The 15,032-nt window shown below is 40.9% G+C and overlaps 1 protein-coding gene across 1 annotated transcript in view; it reads left to right on the top strand.

Moving 5' to 3' along the window:
* The window catches only part of LOC133562902 (protein kinase C-binding protein NELL2-like), a 382,068-nt gene that overhangs the window by 184,953 nt on the left and 182,083 nt on the right, over window positions 1-15,032 (top strand). Inside the window, exon 8 of the mRNA XM_061916727.1 lies at window positions 7,293-7,415. Coding sequence (XP_061772711.1) covers window positions 7,293-7,415 — 123 coding nt within the window. The remainder of the gene's footprint in view (window positions 1-7,292; window positions 7,416-15,032) is intronic.

Here is a 15,032-nt window from a genome sequence, read left to right as displayed (position 1 = left end):
CTTAAATGACATTCACGGTACCGGAGGGTCTTGTGAGATGACGCTGGCTGCTGCAAGATCATTATTATGAAAATATGACCGAGAGGAAGGCGAGAAACACTTTTTATTTCAACAGACTCTCGCGCCGTACCTTCCGTCAAAACTCTAAAGGCCGACTGCACATTTCCTATCTTCACAATAAAAGCCCTGCTTCTTGCTGCCTGCGCTAACTAAATACAGAGTCTCGGAAAACTGGCGTGCACAAGCGATCCCTCAGAAAGCTGGCGTGCACATCACTTGTGCACGCCAGCTTTCCGAGACTCTTATTTTGTTAGCGCAGGCAGCATGAAGCAGGGCTTTTATTGTGAAGATAGGAAATGTGCAGTCGGCCTTTAGAGTTTTGACGGAAGGGACGGCGCGAAAGTCTGTTGAAATAAAAAGTGTTTCTCGCCTTCCTCTCTGTCATTTTTTCATAATAATGAACTGGCAGCAGCCAGCGTCATCTCACAAGACCCTCGGGTGCCATGAATGTCAATCAAGCAAGCTACGGAATTTGCCGCCAATGTTTTTCTTGTAAAGTGTATGGAAGCTGGATGAATTAGATGCCAAAAACCAACCACTTTCATGTGGTATTGTACAGAAAGGACAACTTTTTTTCTCCTCCATTTGAAAATGTGGGCGTTATCATCATTACTGTCTGATTCAAATCAATGCAAGTCATCAGAATCAGGTAATACACCAACTTATATTCTTGTCTTTGTGAAAGAAAGACATCTATATGTGTTACACATGCTTGTATTATCATTAAACACATTTAACTTGTTTACAAAAATGTCTCTTTCATAAATAAATAAATATAAATGATATATATAAATGAGGTAGATCCCCTCGAGTTGGTCAATTGAAAAGTAGCTCGCCTGCAGAAAAAGTGTGGGCACCCCTGCTCTAACCACTAGGCTTGTTTTTTTTTTTCTCAAAACTGGACGGTGCGCCTTATAACCTGGTGCGCCTAAAAAAAGGAATACATTTGGTTGAGCTTCCCCACCTCAAAGCTTTTTTATTAGGTACATGGTGCAATGATAAGTGTGACCAGTAGATGGCAGTCAAACATAAGAGATAAGTGTATATTGCCACAATGATGGCAATATGTCTTAAGTTAATATTTTCAATATTCCATTGAAAATATAGAACATTACACACAGCGCGTAAAAATATTTCAAAATGTTTTAGTACGACTTTGGTAAGCTTTGAAACTGCGCCGCTTGAAGGTTTGTCAGCGCATTCAACATAGGAGTAATATTATGGTGTGTGTGTATAAGGTAAGGCATATTATCTGGCATTTTGTTTTGCAATATCATGCAAAAGCAACTTTTCTTACCTTCCGGTACACGCTGATCTGCATTTGGGATCTGCATAAGTCCTGAAAATTTTCACGCGTAGTCGATAAGCTTCTTCTTTTTCTCTATCTTCTTGTCATGAAACATTCGTCCTTCGCTGTTGCCCTTTCTAATATGAAGTAGTGCAAAATTCTTACTTATATCCGTCAGTAAACTGGCCATGAAAGCGCTAAAACATATCGATGTAGTGAGTTTACATTATTCACCCTAGGAACTTTAGTTGTTAGAGCTCCGGTCGTACATTTTTTCACGGGACACGGATGAGGAGATGCTGCTGCTTTAAAACAGTTAGCTCCATCTTTTGACACTTCTTCCAATTCCCGTCCTTGCACGCTACACCGCTACAACAAAAATGACGGGGAGAAGTCGCTGTCAAAGGTGAGCCACGTAAATAAGACCACCCACAAGCGTCAGAAAGCGGCTTGAAGATGATCTGTAAAACATCATCTATGGAACATTTTGACCAAACAACCACCATTACATGTTATGTAGACCACAAGGAAGTGTTTTACATTTAGAAAAAAAAAATATAACAATATGATTCCTTTATTGCGCCCTATAATTGATAGAGAAAGTATAAGCTTATCCACTACGCTGTCATCACAGACTACAACGACTGATGCGCACAACATTTTATAGGATTTACGCAGATCCCAAATACAGATCAGCAGGTACTTGAAGGTAAGAAAAGTTGCTTTTGCATAATATTGTGAAACAAAGTGCCAGATAATGTGTTACCTTATGCACACACCGTAATAATACTCTTATGTTTAATGCACCGACAATCCTTCAAGTGATGTGGTTTCATAGCTTACCAAAGTCGTACTAAAACATTTTGATAGAGTTTGGAGCGCCGTATGTAGTGTTCCATATTTTCAATGGAACATATAAAATGTTGGTGATGTTTACTCAAGACATATTGCCATCATAGTGCAGCCTACACTTATCTCTTATGTTTGACTGCCATCTACTGGTCACACTTATCATTGCACCGCTTATCATTACACATTAGGCACACCGGGTTATAAGGCGCATTGTCAGGTTTGGAGGGGAAACAAAAGGTTTTAGGTGCGCCTTATATTTAATACTATTTTTTTTATTTCAAATGAAACCTTCTTGGGCAGCACGGTGTCACCATAGTTGGTGCTTGTGCCTCACAATAAGAGGGTCCTGGGTTCGATTCCTGGGCTCTGGGTATTTCTGTGTGGAGTTTGCATGTTCTCTCCGGGTACTCCGGCTTCTTCCCACCTCCAACGACAATACATTTGGGGATAGGTTGATTGGTGTCAGGTTCAATCAATCAATCAATGTTTATTTATATAGCCCCAAATCACAAATAACTCAAAGGACTGCACAAATCATTACGACTACAACATCCTCGGAAGAACCCACAAAAGGGCAAGGAAAACTCACACCCAGTGGGCAGGGAAAATTCACATCCAGTGGGACGCCAGTGACAATGCTGACTATGAGAAACCTTGGAGAGGACCTCAGATGTGGGCAACCCCCCCCCTCTAGGGGACCGAAAGCAATGGATGTCGAGCGGGTCTAACATGATACTGTGAAAGTTCAATCCATAGTGGCTCCAACACAGCCGCGAGAGTTCAGTTCAAGCGGATCCAAGACAGCAGCGAGAGTCCCGTCCACAGGAAACCATCTCAAGCGGAGACGGATCAGCAGCGTAGAGATGTCCCCAACCGATACAGGCGAGCGGTCCATCCTGGGTCCCGACGAGCGGTCCATTTTGGGTCTCGACTCTGGACAGCCAGTACTTCATCCATGGTCATCGGACCGGACCCCCTCCACAAGGGAGGGGGGGACATAGGAGAAAGAAAAGAAGCGGCAGATCAACTGGTCTAAAAAGGAGGTCTATTTAAAGGCTAGAGTATACAGATGAGTTTTAAGGTGAGACTTAAATGCTTCTACAAACACTGATGACATCTATTAAACAGACAAGAAGCAAGGAACCATGCAAAGACAGAGTTCAATTTAGTTAATGAGGAGAAATCATGGAGCTTCACACTTAGTCACAGTTTCGCCCTACGCTCTAAGGTTCAGGTCCCGCGTCACTTTTTTTATTCAGGAGTTCCACAGTCAACATCACTGAGGCCGCCTATAAAAAGAGTGGTCACATATATTATGCAATGCAGGTCGTGGACGCACAATACGTGACGCAATGTGCTGGGGCCTTGTGATTTTGCCTTGTCCCTCTATCGTCTGCGTGCTGTCGTCTTATCTTCGTTGTGGTCCTTGAAGTCCTTGGCTGTTAGTGGGCTAAAACAAAGATAACATCTGCAGCTGAGGCCACCCCTCAGACATGAAGATTTTGTCCTTGCACAGATAGAAAAAGTACAGCTTAAGCACAATAGCTAATAAGTACAGTAATTAACTTTAAGCATACTAAAGTTGTGTGATACTATTCATACATGTTTATTCTAACATTTGGCAACACTAAACTGGCCCTAGTGTGTGAATGTTTAGTATCTGTGTTGGTCCTGAGATGAGGTGTCCATGTGTCCAGTGTGTACCCCGCCTTCTGCCCAAGTACAGCTGGGATAGGCTCCAAATTTGTTGAATGTTCGCCTCAGTTGCAGTTACTCGCTGTTCCTCTTGCCAAATCGCCGCACTGAATTGCAGGACGCAGAGACGCACACAAATACAAGAGGAGTCACTTCTCATGCTGATTGATAAAACTAAGTTAATGCAAAACTCAAAACCAGTGAAGTTGGCACGTTGTGTAAATAGTAAATAAAAACAAAATAGAATAATTTGCAAATCCTTTTCAACCTATATTCAATTAAATAGACTGCAAAGACAAGATATTTAACGTTCGAACTGGAAAACTTTATTTTTTTGCAAATATTAGCTCATTTGGAATTTGATGCCTGCAACATGGTTAAAAAAGACTGAGAAAGTTGAATATTGCTCATGAAACACTTATTTGGAACATCCCACAGGTGAACAGGCTAATTGGGAACAGATGGGTGCCATTGGTGAGCAAATTGTCGAACAGTTTAATAACATTTCTCAACGAGCTATTGCAAGGAACTTAGGGATTTCACCATCTATTATCAAAGTTTAGAAAATCTGGAGAAATCACTGCACATAAGCGATGATATTACGGACCTCCGATCCCTAAACCAGTACTGCATCAAAAAGCGAACACTCAGTAACACTTCAGAAAACCACTGTCAGTAAATTACAGTTGGTCGCTACATCTGTAAGTGCAAGTTAAAACTACTATGCAAATCCGAAGACATTTATCAACAACACCCAGAAACGCCGCCAGCTCCGCTGGGCCTGAGCTGATGCAGCGTGGAAAATTGTTCTGAGGTCTGACGAGTCCACGTTTAAAATTGTTTTTGAAAACTGCGGATATCGTATCCTCCGGAACAAAGCGGAAAAGAAGCATCCGGATTGTTATAGGCGCAAAGTTCAAAAGCCAGCATCTGTGATGACATGGGGGTGCATGAGTGCCCAAGGCATGGGTAACTTACACATCTGTTCACCATTAATGCTGAAAGGTACATACAAGTTTTAGAGCAACATATGTTGCCATCCAAGCAACATTATCATGGACGCTCCTGCTTATTTCAGCAAGACGATGCCAAGCCATGTGTTACAACTGCGTGGCTTCATAGTAAAAGAGTGCCGGTACTAGACTGGTCTGCCTGTGTAGTCCAGACCTGTCTCCCATTGAAAATATTTTTTGCATTATGAAGCCTAAAATATCACAACGGAGACTGTTGAACAACTTAAGGTGAACATCAAGCAAGAATGGGAAATATTTCCCCATCAAAAGCTTCAAAAATTGGTCTCGCTCCTGATAGGTCCTGGTTCGGGCTTTGCATGGCAGCTCCCGCCATCAGTGTGTGAATGTGTGTGTGAATGGGTGAATGTGGAAATAGTGTCAAAGTGCTTTGAGTACCTTGATGGTAGAAAAGTGCTATACATGTATAACCAATTTACCATTGTGTTCTGTTTTCATTGACAAATTACAAACGTACACAATGTTCCAACTTCACTGGTTTTGGGTTTTGTACAATTATATTTTTCCCTGACTTTTTAGTGCATGTTATATCTGGGGAGTTGAACTAGATCTACCTACTTCTCGTAAATTGATTTACAATTATTAGGCAATGAACGAGAGATTTAGTGTATTGTCATGTCCGGCTTCTCTGGCCCGAGAGCATTTAAGATGGACTGATGCAAAGTGTAAAAGTGTTCTGTGGTCTGATGAGTCCACATTTCAAATTGTTTTTGGGAAATAAGGTTCAGAGAACCTGGATAAATCACTCCACAAAAGCTGTTTGGCCGGAAACCAACATTGAATGACCGTGACCTTCGATCTCTCAGGTGGCTCCGTATCAAAAACCGACATCAATCTCTAAAGGATATCACCACATGTGCTCAGGAACACTTAAACAAACCCTGTCACTAAATACAGTTTGTCGCTGCATGTGTAAGTGCAAGTTAAAGCTCTACTATGCAAAGCGAAAGTATTTATCAACAACATCCAGAAACGCCGCCGGCTTCTCTGGGCCCAAGATCATTTAAGATGGACTGATGCAAAGTGGAAAAGTGTTCTGTGGTCTGATGAGTCCACATTTCAAATTGTTTTTGGGAAATAAGGTTCAGAGAACCTGGAGAAATCACTCCACAAAAGCTGTTTGGCCGGAAACCAACATTGAATGACCGTGACCTTCGATCTCTCAGGTGGCACCGTATCAAAAATCGACATCAATCTCTAAAGGATATCACCACATGTTCTCAGGAACACTTAAAAAAAACCCTGTCAATAAATACAGTTTGTCGCTAAATCTGTAAATGCAAGTTAAAGCTCTACTATGCAAAGCGAGAGTATTTATCAACAACATCCAGAAACGCCGCCGGCTTCTCTGGGCCCGAGATCATTTAAGATGGACTGATGCAAAGTGTAAAAGTGTTCTGTGGTCTGATGAGTCCACATTTCAAATTTTTGGAGGAAATATTTGACATTGTGTCATCCGGACCAAATGGGAAGCGAACCATCCAGACTGTTATCGACCTGCAGTCCAGAACTGTCTCCCATCGAAAATGTGTGGCGCATTATAAAGCATAAAATACGACAGCGGAGACCCCGGACTGTTGAACGACTAAAGCTCTACATAAAACAAGAATGGGAAAGAATTCCACTTTCAAAGCTTCAACAATTAGTTTCCTCAGTTCCCAAACGTTTATTGAGTGTTGTTAAAAGAAAATGTGATGTAACATATTGGAGAACATGCCCTTTCCCAACTACTTTGGCATGTGTTGCAGCCATGAAATTCTAAGTTAATTATTATTTGCAAAAAAAAAAAAAATGTTGATGAGTTTGAACATCAAATATCTTGTCTTTGTAGTGCATTCAATTAAATATGGGTTGAAAATTATTTTCAAATCATTGTATTCCATTTATATTTACATCTAACACCATTCCCCAACTCATATGGAAACGGGGTTTGTATTATCCCTTGAGAAGATCAATAAAATGTCTGCTGAAATGTTTTTTTGCTTTCGCCATTTACTCTGTGTACTTTTTACTCCGGGATCATTTGTGCTGTCACAGGAAACACCAGTAGACTTGTGTAAATGTGCACTGCACCGGTAAATACCATTATTTAGAAGCCAGTGGCTCATTTAGGAGATGAAAAAGAACAACAACAAAACAGATGTCTTCATTGAACCATTTTCACATAATAAGGAGTCCATTTACATATGTTAGCGACGCCTGATTTATTACCCTGTCAGGTCCAAACGACAAACTAAAATGCAACGTCTGAAATAACTCATCCTCCTTTTCACTATTTGTTATTAATACCTTCTTGTTACGAGACTGGATAAATGCATTGCTTTGTCAGAGGGAAAATAAACACGTGTCTTTTCCACGCTCCCTAGAGCACGACGAGTGCCTGAGCGGACTTCACGACTGCGACGAGAATGCCTTGTGCTTCAACATGGTTGGAGGACACAGCTGCTCTTGCAAGCCGGGCTACACCGGCAACGGAACCGTGTGCAAAGGTAGGCTGACCATATTCTGAAATCCCCAAAAAAGGACACATATATGCGTGCCAAGGCCGGGACTAAGTGAAAATTTGCCAATAGTATTTGAACTTGCTTTATAAATAATACATTTATTTAAATAAAGTATTTTTTTCCTATGTTGACAGCAGTGTTGGTGCTAGGAATTTTCAAATTGGGGACCCCAACGAGTCATAAAAATGGGATCGCACAGTAAAGTTTGGGGGCCCCACTTTTTTGTAAGCGTTTTGAAAACAAATTATACACGTATGCATTGTCCTGTTATATCTCACATTCTATATTATGTTTTGGAAAAAGGTTGTCATAAACGTTACTTAATTCCTAAAAAATATATATATATATATATATATATAAAACGAAGAAATATGTGTATTCATATGTAAATGTATTCAGTTATTAACATTCATTCACTTTCTTCATTTCATAAAATCAAGTTAATGAGTTTGAACATCAAATGTGTTGTCTTTGTAGTGCATTCAACTGAATATGGGTTGAAAAGGATTTGTACAAAACCTGTTTCCATATGAGCTGGGAAATTGTGTTGGATGTAAATATAAACAGAATACAATGATTTGCCAATCCTTTTCAACCCATATTCAATTGAATGCACTACAAAGACAAGATATTGGATGTTCGAACTGATAAACATTTTTTTTTTGCAAATAATCATTAACTTTAGAATTTGATGCCAGCAACACGTGACAAAGAAGTTAGGCAAGGTGGCAAAAAATACTGATAAAGTTGAGGAATGCTCATCAAATACTTATTTGGAACATCCCACAGGTGTGCAGGCTAATTGGGAACAGGTGGGTGCCATGATTGGGTATAAAAGTAGATTCCATGAAATGCTCAGTCATGCACAAACAAGGATGGGGCGAGGGTCACCACTTTGTCAACAAATGCGTAAGCAAAATGTTGAACAGTTTAAGAAAAACCTTTCTCAACCAGCTATTGCGAGGAATTTAGGGATTTCACCATCTACGGTCCGTAATATCATCAAAGGGTTCAGAGAATCTGGAAAAATCACTGCACGTAAGCAGCTAAGCCTGTGACCTTCGATCCCTCAGGCTGTGCTGCATCAACAAGCGACATCAGTGTGTAAAGGATATCACCACATGGGCTCAGGAACACTTCAGTACCCACTGTCAGTAACAAGTTGGTCGCTACATCTGTAAGTGCAAGTTAAAACTCTCCTATGCAAGGCGAAAACCGTTAATCGACAACAACCAGAAACGCCGTCAGCTTCGCTTGGCCTGAGCTCATCTAAGATGGACTGATACAAAGTGGAAAAGTGTTCTGTGGTCTGACGAGTCCACATTTCAAATTGTTTTTGGAAACTGTGGACGTCGTGTCCTCCGGACCAAAGAGGAAAAGAACCATCCGGATTGTTATAGGCACAAAATTGAAAAGCTAGCATCTGTGATGGTATGCGGGTGTATTAGTGCCCAAGGCATGGGTAACTTACACATCTGTGAAGGCGCCATTAATGCTGAAAGCTACATACAGGTTTTGGAGGAACATATGTTGCCATCCAAGCAACGTTACCATGGACGCCCCTGCTTATTTCAGCAAGACAATGTGTTGAATCAACGTGGCTTCATAGTACAAAAGTGCGGGTACTAAACTGGCCTGCCTGTATTCCAGACCTGTCTCCCCTTGAAAATGTGTGGCGCATTATGAACCCTAAAATACCACAACGGAGACCCCCGACTTAAGCTGTACATCAAGCAAGAATGGGAAATAATTCCACCTGAGTATCTTAAAAAATGTGTCTCCTCAGTTCCCAAACTGTGTTAAAAGGAAAGGCCATGTAACACAGTGGTTAACATGCCCTTTCCCAACTACTTTGGCATGTGTTGCAGCCATGAAATTCTAAGTTAATTATTATTTGTTAAAAGAAAATAAAGTTCATAAGTTTGAACATCAAATATCTTGTCTTTGTAGTGCATTCAACTGAATATGGCTTGAAAAGGATTGGCAAATCATTGTATTCCGTTTATATTTACATCTAACACAATTTCCCAACTCATATGGAAACGGGGTTTGTATCTTAACCCCTTCTTAACCCTGTACGTACATTGAAAATACACGCAACCCTGACTCAAAACGCCCGGACATTAGAGGCATTTAAGTTACCCCGCCCGGACAGCCCCGCAAAACAGGACATGTCCGAGGAAAAGAGGACGTATCAAAGTTAAGACACATGATGCCATCCCAAGTATTCTCTTGAAAGGCACATGTTTTGAAAAACACTGACCTTGCAGTACCCTTGCTCGAATACACATACATAATGGCTCTGGAGTCCCTGCCTGACCATCAATTGTTGGAACGCCACCAAGTCGTTTGTATGTTAGCTGCCTATTTCTAAACATGTTATCAGATGGCGGAATACGCCACCGTCGTAGTGTATTTCCTCGCATCCACAGCTCTACCATGTTGAAGCTCATTTCCACACGTGTTGTTGAGATGCACAGATGCTCATACATAGTAACATCACCTCTCAGCCGCAGAGGACATCAAAGCAAAGTGGATTCATTTCATTAAGCCCTTCCTGTCCTCAGACCATAGTGAAGAGGAGCTGGTTCTGCATGTTTGCCAGAGACAGGAAAAAAAAACAGGCTGCTCTGAACAGGGCTGGAAAGAGGTGGTTTTAAATGTTGTTTTGTCAGGCTTGGTCAAAAGATAGGACACAGATGCAGAATAGGGAATCGTTCGGCAGGCTTTTATTTTGAAAGCTTCCTTTCACCTCCAGAGTCAGGGCAATTCAATATAAGACATGGGTGTCAAATTTGTAATTTCATTTGGCCCTTGAGGCAATATCAAATTACCATTAGAGATGGCCCACCGCTAGTACTCATACTTGCCCACCCTCCCGATTTTCCCAGGAGACTCCTGAAGTTCAGTGCCCCTCTCGAAAATCTCCCGGGGAAACAATTCTCCCAAATTTTTCCCGATTTCCACCCGGACAACAATATTGGTTGCATCTTTAACGTCCTCTACAATCTGTCGTCATGCCCACTTTTCCTCCATTCAACCAGCGCGCCGGTCCAGTCACATAATATATGCGGCTTGTACACACACAGTAAATGCAATGCATACTTGGTCAACGGCCATGCAGGTCACACTGAGGGTGGCCGTTAGAGATGCGCGGATATGCAATTATATCATCCGCAACCGCGTCACCAAAGTCGTCATCCACCCGCCGTCCACCCGAACCAACATTTTATCAGAAACGCATCCGCCCGCCACCCGCCCGCTGAAATACATCAGAGGTTGGACACCTTTACCACTCACAGAGCTGACTAAACTCGTTTCACAGAGTAACCAAGACAATAGGAGCCGCTAAAGATCTCGCGATTGTTCAATTGGCATTCATCCTGATGACAAGAATATGGGCGTGCTGTAAAGCCATTGCCTTCAACAACATGTACACACCGGTTGTTAGTCTGGCAACATGTTGTGTGCAGCTTTCGCAATCACATGTACAAGATTGAAAGGCATACTGGGTGACACAGAGTACACTGATGGTTGTGATATAAACAACTTTAACACTTACTAATATGCGCCACGCTCTGAAGCCACACCAAACAAGATTGACAAACACATTTCGGGAGAACATCCTCACAGTAACACAACACAACAAATACCCAGAATCCTTTGTATCCGTGAAACTTCCTGAATATATTTTACACCCCCGCGCCCCCAACCCCGCCCACATTACCGACGCACGGGGTGGGAGGGGCGTGTTTGCTGCTAGCAATAGTCAGGCCGTGTCATGGATACAAAGGATTCTGGGTATCTGTTGTGTTGCGTTTATGTTGTGTTACTGGGAAGATGTCCTCCCAAAATGTGTTTGTCAATCTTGTCTGGTGTGGCTTCACAGCGTGGCACATATTACTAAGGGTGTTGAAATTGTTTATATCACAACCATTAGTGTACTCTGTGTCACCCAGTATGCCTTGCAGTCGTGTGCGTGTTGCCGCGGAAGCTACACACAACATGTTGCTGGACTGACAAGCAGAAATCGTACATGCTGTAGAGGGCGACAAAGTCAATGACTTCATAGCACGCTCTAATACTTATTATCTTGGTGACTGCCGGTAGTCATTCTAGAGAATAATAGCGTCTCCTATTGACTTCTTTGCTTTGTGACACGGGTCTTAAATGGCTCTTTGAATGGCTCTTTGAATGGCAAAGAATACCGATCCCAGAACCATGTATATCAAATATTTCCGGATGATTCAATCGCCACCCGCCCAAATCTAATTAAAATCTATTTTTTCGTCATGTCACCCGCCCGACCCGCGGTTTAACCGCGGACTCCGCGGATGAGACCGCAAACCACGCATCTGTAGTGGCCGTATAAACAACTTTAAAACTGTTACAAATATGCGCCACACTGTGAACCCACACCAAACAAGAATGACAAACAAATTTTGGGTGAATATCCACACCGTAACACAACATAAACACAACAGAACAAATACCCCGGAACCCTTGCAGCACTAACTCGCTACAATATACACCCCCCACTACCACCAAACCCCGTCCCACACACCTCATTATTTAATTTTCAAATTTATTAGCCTGTGGATGTTGATATTTACCTCAGAAGGCTGCAAATAGAAAATATACATTAAATGTTTTATTTAAATATACCATTGATGTTTTTTGTTTATTTTTTAAAAGTTGATTTTGCGCTATTAAGTTGTATAAGTGTTGCTTGTTCCATAGTCAGTGTTAAAGCAAATCCGTGTAGCAAACTGAGCAATAATGAAAGTTTTATTCATGCACTTTCTCTTGCTACTTCAAGAGTCGAATGCTGGAGTCATTCATTATTGTCATTTTATTTTAAAATTTCTTATCAGCTTGTGGGAAAAGTTTATTTTGATATTCACCCCAGAAGGCTTCAAATAGAAAAGAGGCATTTTATTTTTATTTAAATTTAATTTTATATGCCATTAATATTTTTTAATTTTTATTATTATTATTTGAAACTCGATTTTGCATGTCACTATAAAAAAGTTATATAAGCCATATTCAATGCAAAACTTGTTTGGGTCCCCATTAAAAGGTTAATTTGTTCAACCTTGGCCCGCAGCTTCGGTTTAAATTTTTGGCCCACTCTGTATTTGAGTTTGACAACCCTGATATAAGCTATAACTAAACTAGTAGGCAAAAAAGGCTCCCAAAAAAAAAAAAAAGAACGACCGAAAATCACTCTGAAAGGAGGAAAACTAAAAAACAATAACAAACTATACTTGGCGCCGTATATTCTATAAGACTTATTATAAACAGGAGGAAAAAACAATGGCAATGAAACGTCTACGCTGTCTCTAATCTAATAAAGGTTAACAAAAAATGTCACTCCAAAAATTTAGGAAAAAGGAAGAACTGTAAGAAAAACTGAAAACTCACCACTTCGGCTGTAAAACTAAATAATACAAAATCACTCTGCTGAGGAGGAGAAGAAGAAAAACTCAAAATATCAATGAAGGGATTCAGGATCAAGGTATTAAAACACGAGACGAGGTAAGGCATGGACAGGTTTCTAGGGAGGCATGAATAAACAAGACAGTCTGGCACAGAACAAAGGGAGGCGTGGGCTTATAAGACACATGAGGGGAATGGGGAACAGGTGGAAGCTATCAGGGCTCAGTTATGACATCAGACTGATGACACAAAAGGAAGGGCAAGTGATCTAAAACGAGAGGAGTTACTTTTCAAACTAAAACATGCAATTCACAAGAAAGAAGAAACCAATACCAAACATCCTTCATCGCGGTGTGACATATTTCGACTGATGCATGTCATATATGTTATTAAGAAACACAGGATCTGTAGAAAAACTGCAATATATTTCCCATTTGGTAGAATTTTATGCTAATTCCTAAAAAAAAAAAAATACTACAAACATATATCCCTTAAACCAGGGGTCTCAAACTCAATACACCTGGGGGCCACTGGATGCAAAGTCTGGGTGAGGCTTGGGCTATGACAAAAGATTTCTTAACAAAACGTTGCATACTCCTCAGCATGTCTGGTTGCATAATGACATTTCAAATTGTATTCCTTGTGCACTGCAACTTTCTCTGTGCAAATAAGACAAAGAAATATTGCATCCCCCACTTTTTCTGGAAATGTCTTTGCTCATCACTAACCTTTCTCTTCACTGCATACTTTGAAAAAGACATGTTTGGGGTTTGTAATTAGCCGACGCACGGATAAAAATGTTAATTCCGCAATATGTGTCGTTCCACTTTTCCTCTCTACAGCAACAGGGCGGTCGGCAAATAATAGCCGGTAAAGTACCTGGATAGCCAGCGCAAAAAAAGTGACGGCTCCCGGAGTGTTATCGGGCGTCATTTAGAAATATATGTAGTGTTTATCGTGTGAGGCAATGCAAATTAAACAATAAAAAAACTATAGTTTTTTAATTGGTTTGAATTGGTCCAGGTTTTGGGGACTGTTGTTACTGACGGACAGGTGTCGCCGTGTGACTGCAGCCAGGCACATATGAAAACCCTCGTCTCCATGGCAACGTTTCTGTCGCTTTCATTCATCTGCCGCTTATCCACCAACGCAAGGGTAGGCAACCCAGAACGTTGAAAGAGCTATTTTGGACCCAAATAACACAACGCTGGTTAGCGCCATTCATATAAAACTTGCGGGCCGCACTAACATTAAACTTTCATATTAAGGTGGGGGCCGCGAAATTAACATTTTGCGGGCCGCAATTGGCCCATAGGCCGCATGTCTGAGACCCCTGCTTTAAACCTTGAGAGAAACAAAAAAAAAATCTCAGCACTGTAGAGTTCACCCCAAATTATTTTATTTGTTTTCTTTCTACATGTTTTCAAGAGACATGATCACCACCCCTAAAACAGGCTGCTCTGAACAGGGCTGTTTGGAAGAGGTTTTAAGTATGCTTGTGGTATATTTTGACTGACCCGTGTCATATATGTTATTAAGACACCTAGGAACTGTAGAAAAACTGCACGATATTTCCCATTTGGTGGAATTTTATGCGAATTCCTAAAAAAAAATACTACAAAAATATGTTCATAAAAGAGCTGCACCAGTCACTTAGACTTTGGGAGAATTAACATAAGTCAACCCAAATTAGTTTTTGGGGTTTAATTTCTACGTTTTTTCAAAAGACTTGACAAACAACCCTTAAAACACGCTGCTCTGAACAGGGCTGTTTAGAAGAGGTTTTAAGTGTGTTTGGGGTATTTTGACTGACACATGTCATGTATGTTATTAAGAAACCTAGGAACTGTGGAAAAAACTGCAAAATGAACATAAATCACAGTACTGTGGTGTTCACCCCAAATTTGATTGTGTTGATTTAATTTCTACATGTTTTCTAAAGACTTGACAACCACCCCTAAAACACGCTGCTCTGAACAGGGCTGTTTAGAAGAGGTTTTAAGTGTGCTTGGGGTATTTTGACTGACCTAGTCATGTACGTTATTAAGAAACCTAGAAAATGAAGAAAAATGGCGCGATATTTCCAATTTGATAGAATTTTATGCAAATTCCTCAAAAAAATACTACAAAAATGTGTTTATAAAGGAGCTGCACAAAGAATTA

The sequence above is a fragment of the Nerophis ophidion genome, linkage group LG12 (genome assembly GCF_033978795.1).
Source record: "Nerophis ophidion isolate RoL-2023_Sa linkage group LG12, RoL_Noph_v1.0, whole genome shotgun sequence".
NCBI classification, from domain to species: Eukaryota; Metazoa; Chordata; class Actinopteri; order Syngnathiformes; family Syngnathidae; genus Nerophis; species Nerophis ophidion.
The sequence above is the reverse complement of the archived record's forward strand: the minus strand, read 5'-3'. Positions and strand labels throughout refer to the sequence as shown.